The sequence below is a fragment of the Chiloscyllium plagiosum genome, unplaced genomic scaffold, assembly GCF_004010195.1.
Source record: "Chiloscyllium plagiosum isolate BGI_BamShark_2017 unplaced genomic scaffold, ASM401019v2 scaf_8517, whole genome shotgun sequence".
Lineage (NCBI taxonomy): Eukaryota > Metazoa > Chordata > Chondrichthyes > Orectolobiformes > Hemiscylliidae > Chiloscyllium > Chiloscyllium plagiosum.
In genome coordinates this window covers 20,366-26,962 of record NW_025214850.1, presented here as the reverse complement: position 1 = coordinate 26,962, position 6,597 = coordinate 20,366, and the positions used below count along the sequence as shown (strand labels likewise).

At 53.1% G+C, this 6,597-nt stretch overlaps 1 protein-coding gene across 2 annotated transcripts in view; it reads right to left on the bottom strand.

Moving 5' to 3' along the window:
• Positions 1-2,470: 2,470 nt before the first annotated feature.
• The window catches only part of LOC122548048 (guanine nucleotide-binding protein G(I)/G(S)/G(O) subunit gamma-8-like), a 13,539-nt gene continuing 9,412 nt past the window's right edge, over positions 2,471-6,597 (bottom strand). For both annotated transcript variants that reach the window (XM_043686615.1, XM_043686614.1), the window contains exons 2-3: positions 5,299-5,413; positions 2,471-2,764 (exon numbers count right to left, since the gene is read on the bottom strand). In XM_043686615.1, coding sequence (XP_043542550.1) covers positions 2,639-2,764; positions 5,299-5,382 — 210 coding nt within the window. In that variant the 5' untranslated portion in view covers positions 5,383-5,413 and the 3' untranslated portion in view covers positions 2,471-2,638. The remainder of the gene's footprint in view (positions 2,765-5,298; positions 5,414-6,597) is intronic.

Here is a 6,597-nt window from a genome sequence, read left to right as displayed (position 1 = left end):
GCCCCTTGTACTGTTGGTTCATTGGCCTAGTAACCCTGGGACCTTTCACCCCTCCTCTCACTCAATTACCCGAAAGGTGGCTCAGTGGTTAGCACTGCTGCCTCACGGCGCCAGGGACCCGGGTTCGATTCCAGCCTCGGGCGACTGTCTGTGTGGAGTTTGCACATTCTCCCCGTGTCTGTGTGGGTTTCCTCCGGGTGCTCCGGTTTCCTCCCACAGTCCAAAGTTGTGCAGGCCAGGTGAATAGCCATGCTAAATTTCCCGTAGTGTAAGGTGCATTAGTCAGGAGCAAATGTAGGGAATGGGTCTGGGTGGGTTGCTCTTCGGAGGGTCAGTGTGGACTTGTTGGGCTGAAGGGCCTGTTCCCACACTGTAGGGGCTTTAATCTAATCTCAGGGCTGCTGAGAAACAGGGGTGATGTGGCCCTGGCTCTGCCTCTGCAAAACCAGACCTCTAGGGGAGTGACTGTACATTAGCCTAGTAACCCCCTGGGGACCTTTCACCTCTCCACTCACCCAATAGCCCCAAAGGTGAAAGAACTCAAATAGGTGGGCATTTGGGATTAGCGATCCGAACTGCGACCTGGACATGTCTGGATTTCGCTGCTTGGTGTTTTTCCCGGTTACAGTTATCCGAACACCGATTATCTTGAATTTCGGATTATCCAAACAAGATTTCAAGGTGCTGATGCTTGGGTAAACAGCGAACATTTGGTTATCCGAACAAAATATTCCCCTGCCGTGTCGTAGGGACAATTGAGGTTGCCAGAGCAGTTGGAAAACTAAGCCTGTCCTGCTGCAGATTTCCATAAATCCAGCCTTTGTGCAGCACAACAGGCTGTCTTCATCCTCTATGGGCTCCTGCTTTACTCCTATGTCCCAATGCTGTTGGAATGCTCTGGGAGACTGGGCTTGGAAATCCAAGGTCAACGGCAGGAACACGTAACGCCAGCTTGCAATCTCTCTCCTGCCGACAGGGAATCACTTGAATTGGAATTAGAATCAGAATCCCTACAGCATGGAAACAGGCCCTTCAGCCCAACAAGTCCACACTAACCCATTCCCCTACTATTCTACATTTACCCCTGAGTAATGCACCTAATCTACACATCACTGAACGTCATGAGCAATTTAGCACGGCCAATTCACCTCATCTGCACATCTTTGGATGGTGAGAGGGAACCCACACAGACACGGGGAGAATGTGCAAACTCCACACAGACAGTCACCCGAGGGTGGAATCGAACCTGGGTCCCTGCCACTGTGAGGCAGCAGCGCTAACCACTGAGCCACTGTGCCGCACCAAGGACTTAACAAAGGTTTGCTTCTTAGAAACATAGAACATAGGAGCAGGAGTAGGCCTTCGAAGCTATGCCACCATTCAATATGATCATGCAATCCCATTCCTGCTGTCTCTCTCTCTCTCCGTACCCCTTGATCCCTGTGAACTCTAATGACCTGGCCCCAACTGCTTCCTGTGGGAGAGAATTCCACTCTGAAGAAATTCTGCCTGATCTCAGTCCCAAATGGCTCAGCCCTCATCCTTAAACTGTGACCCCCAATTCTGGACTTCCCCAACATCGGGAACATTCTTCCCACATCTAGTCTGCCCAGTCCCATCAGGATTTAAACGTTTCAGTGAGATCACCGCCTCAATTCTTCTAAACTCCAGTGAGTACAAGCCCAGCCAATCCCGGTTTGGGGTCGAAGGTTAGATGTGCCCAGTGCTGCCCACTCCAATAGCCCCATGCTCAGCTTTCTTTCTCTGTGGAGAAGGGGCAGTGCAGACATTGGAAACCTCCTTTTGCACTGTGACAGCCCCTTGACAGTCTGATTTCCAGGGGAAAGTGAGCACTGCAGATGCTGGAGATCAGAGTCCAGACGTGTGGTGCTGGATAAAGCACAGCATCTGAGGAGCAGGAGAATCAATGTTTCGGGCATAAGCCCTTCTTCAGGATTGAGGGGGTTGGTCCAAGGCATGTCCGTTGCTCCTGATGCGTCGGGGAGACAGGACGCCAGAGAACATCTCGTTTCAGAGAACATCTCTAGGACACCCTCACCCACCAGCCCCACCGCCCTGTGGGTGAATACTTCAACTCCCCCTCCCACTCCAACAAGGAGATGCAGGTCCTCCAAACCCGAACTACCCGACGCCTGAAGAACGCCTCATCTTCCGCCCTATCGCATTCTCAGCTACCTTCCCCCCCACCCCAGCCCCATTCCCCCTCCCGTTTATCTCTCCCTTCCCTTGGCCCCTTCATTCCTGATGAAGGGCTACTGCTCGAAACGTCGACTCTCCTGCTCCTCGGATGCTGCCTGACCTGCTGTGCGTTTCCAGCGCCACACTTTTCGAATCTGATTTCCAATGTTACACTGAGCCAGAATGCACTCAGCCGACCTATTCAAGCCAAGGTTTTGCTTAGTGTGGCAACCTAGTACACAAGGAGAGGGACTAATTGTTTAATTTTTCGATGACGTTTTAATTGTACTCAGTTCTAGAACTGACGATGGATCTTCCTCTCTTGCGGTAATAGTCAGTGACCCTCCGTCTCTCGACGGCCTGGGATCAAACCCCTTGTATCCCGAGGTGGGCAGAGATCGGAGGGGGTGTGGGTGGGGTGCAGGTAGGTGAGGCCATTCTACAGGATGGCACACATTCCCTTGTCCCGGAAGGGGTTGTTAGCGTTCGGGACGGGAGTTACGAGGGGATCCTCCTTGGCATGTTCCTCGCAATACGCCAGGAGTTCAGCTGCAGCTTTGGAGACCTGCAGAGGGAGAGAGAGAGAGAGAGAGGGGGGGGGAAGAGAGAGAGAGAGGGAGAGAGAGAGAGTGGGAGATAAGTGTCACAAGGTGGAGAGGTGGAATCCTGGGCAGTTCAAACCCACTTCCATCTCCCTGTCTCAGAGAGTTATCACTGCAGGAGGCCATTGAACCCATCTACCCCATTCTGGAGTGGATCAAAAATGGCGGCACAGTGGCTCAGTGGTTAGCACTGCTGCCTCACAGTGTCAGGGTCCCAGGTTCAATTCCAGCCTCAAGCGACTGTCTGTGTGGAGTTTGCACATTCTCCCTGTGTCTGCAGGTGCTCCGGTTTCTTTCCACAGTCCAAAGATGAGCAGGTTAGGGTAGATTGGCCCATGGCTAAATTGTCCCCTAGTGTCCAAGGATGTGTGGGTTAGCCATGGGAAATGCAGGGAAAGGGAAGGGGTCTGGTTTGGATGCCCTTCGAAGGGTTGGTGTGGACTTGATGGGCCGAATGGTCTGCCTCCACATTGTAGAGATTCAGTAGGTGGAGGGGGATGGATATCACCATGAGGAAGACACTACTGAAGGGATGGCCAGTTCAGCTCAGCGCTGAGTTACATGTCCACCGCATGCACTAAGGTAAAACAGAACAGCTGCTGTCTCACTGGAGAGAGATGGTGGGTTAACCTGAGGGTCACCACTCCTCGGGCAAGGGGAGAGGTTAGGAAGGAGAGTCCTACATGGTAACCTCAGCCGGTGATGGGAATTGAACCCTCGCCATTAGCGTCCCGTATTATGTTACAATGGAGCCGTACAGCCAACTGAGCGAACCAACCATGGGATGCACTTTGGAAACCTAGCCAATCAGCACGGACTTGATGCTGCTCCTGTGATCATGGGGGGAATTGCACGATCAACAGGTAAACCAGCTCAGCCCTGTCCATTCACTGGCACAAGAGGCAGAGCTAGGAATCCAGGAGCAATGGGAGGCCATTCAGCCCCTCGAGTGCCTTCTGCTGTTGGATGCAATGCTGACCGGTCTGTACCCCAGCTCTGCTTGCCTCCCTGATACTCCCCAACCTCCTCCTAACCAAAACTGAAATTGAAAGATTAACTCTGTTTCACTCTGTCTCTGCCGAGATACCCAAGGCGTTTTTGTTTTCGGTTCAGGTTTTCAGCATCCGTGAGTATTTTGTCAAACAAATCTCCAACTGGCAGCAAGCTCCCTTCCTGCGACTTCAAGATTTCCACAGCCCCCTCCCGTGAGGAGGTGTTTCTGAAATTCTTTGGCCAGGAGGGGCCTAGCAAATGTTTTTGAGCCTTTTGCAAGTCACTTCAATGGACTTGTTTGGCAACCTACCTCTCGGGGAGAGGTTGGGGAGCAGGCTGGACTTGAACACAGACCTCCTGGCCCAGAGGTAAAGGACACTATGACCGCACTACAAGCATCCTCAATTAAGTGGTTCAATGTGGCTATTTCAGAGTGAACCCTGTCGCTGTGGGCCCGGAATCACGTGTAGGCCAGACTGGGTAAGGTTGGCAGATTTCCACCACCTGGTGACTGAACCTGGTGAAATTTTACCTCAAACCAACAATACTCCCACAGTCAACCTCGTTCAGACTGGATTTCAATTGCATGTTTTTAACAAATGAAGTTTAAATTCCACTCACATCTGCCCCTCTTGAAATTTGAACACCAAGCTAGGCCTCGTGGGACATTACAGCTACCACCGACCTCCCACCCACCTATCAGCCCTTCTCTGTCCCCTGGGTGGGGGAGGGAGGGCTTTGGGATGTGAGGTGGTTTGACGAGACAGGGGATGTTTTCAAGGTGGGGGCGGTGTTTCAGGAGAGGGAGAGAAGGGTGGGCTCCAAGTCATGGGCCAAGGGGTAAGTGGGGGTGAGAGGGGGCTTCAGGACGAAAGGGGAAGGAGGGGGTGAGGCCGTGTAGCAAATGCGACCGCATTTACATAGCGCCCTCCGATGCAGCCAAATGTCCCGCGGTTGCCTCACCCAGGCTGAAGGCCGAGGAGGTGTGGGAGGGGACCCAAAACAAAAAGGAGAGAGGGGCTTCAGGAAACAGGAAGTTGTCGGGGAGGTGAGGACCCACTCATCATTGTTGGGGTGAGAGAATAGGGCAGGGGCAAACAAAATAGGAGAAGGTGTAGGGGGTGGGGAGGTCTCTGAGGGGCTCCAAGTTGGAGGAGGCTACAGATAGAGGGGCAGGGAGGAGGCGTTTTCATGTTAAGGATTAGAATGAGGAATCCCAGGTGGCAATGGGCCAGGAGTTGGCCAATGAGCTGGGAATTGGCCAATGGGCGTGGTGTTGGCCAATGGGTGAGGTGTTCGCTAATGGGCCAGGAGTTGGCCAATGGGCTAGGATTTGGTCAAAGGCTAGGAATTGGCCAATGGGTGTGGTGTTGGCCAATGGACACAGGCTGATGTGAGAATCTCGGAGTCAGGGCGTCGCCCTGCATCTTGGAGGGTATCTGGCCCTGGGATTGCGAAGATTCCCAATTCCCACGGGTCTGCCCTGGGCAAGCGGACGCCTCACCTGCATTCTGTCGATGTGGACCTCCAGCTTCAGCTGCTCCACGGCCATCCGTGCCTCTGCTATCTTGGCCGTCTGATTGGGCATCTCGTCTCACTCAGCTCGCGACCCCCTCCACCTGAAAGACACAACATGTTGGAGGGAAACGTGGCCCACGTGGAGAGAGAGAGAGAGAAAACGTTGCACCTCCCCAGCTCGACTTACACACAACCCCTCCACCGGTAAAGGGGGTGGGCTTCTGAAGCGTCATGACGACAAGGGAACCATGGCGTCCATGTTGTGCCCATTTGGGCACCTCATCGATATCTTCACAAATAAATACAATAGATGGGAATCTCAACACTATCCCAAAACGCAGCACCTGCTTGATAGACCTTAAGAAATAGGAACAGGCGTAGGCCATTCAGCCCCTCCATCATTACCCTCATGGCTGATCCTCACCCACCACCAACGCTCAGTCGCAGCAGTGTGTACCAATGGGCCAGGAATTGGCCAATGGGCGATGAGTTGGCCAATGGAGGTGGTGTTGGCCAATGGGCACAGGCTGATGGGAGAATCTCAGAGTCTGAGGACAGGCTAGATGCACCAATGCTCCTCAGACAGCACCTTCCAAACCCACGACCACTTCCACCCAGAAGGACAAGGGCAGCAGATACATGGGAACACCACCCCCTGCAAGTTCCCCTCCACTCGCCATCCCAACAGGGAAATATATCGCCGTTCCTTCAGTGTCACTGGGTCAAAATCCTGGAATTCCCTCCCTAAGGGCATTATGGGTGTTCTCCAATCCTCCCTGAAAAACATGGTGACAGTCCCCCCCCCCCCTCACCCCAACACACTAACTCATGGGAATATCGAGCCCCAAGAACACATACGAAGAGTCTACTGAAGGTGACAACCATCTCTGACAGGCCCAGGTAGGTCCAAGGGCCAAGAATGGAAGTGATGCAAGGGTCCACCCCATCACCATCTCCTTGCCCCAGCCACGGGTACGTGGGTCAGACATTGGACTGGGCATCACTGTAGGAGCCTGACCTTGGAAATGGGAGGATGGCACACTCCGTGTTCAGGGACTACTGAGGAAGGGGGCTCTGGTCTCTGAACATCAACTCTCCAAGCAACAGCACACAGTGTTCAAAGATCAAATGCTTTTGGTTTGTGTGTGAGAGAGAGAGTGTGTGTGTATGTGTGTGTGTGTGAGAGTGTGTGTATATGTGTGAGAGAGAGAGTGTGTGTGTGTGTGTATGTATGTGTGTGTGTGAGAGAGAGAGTGTGTGTCTGTAAGAGAGAGAGTGTGTGTAT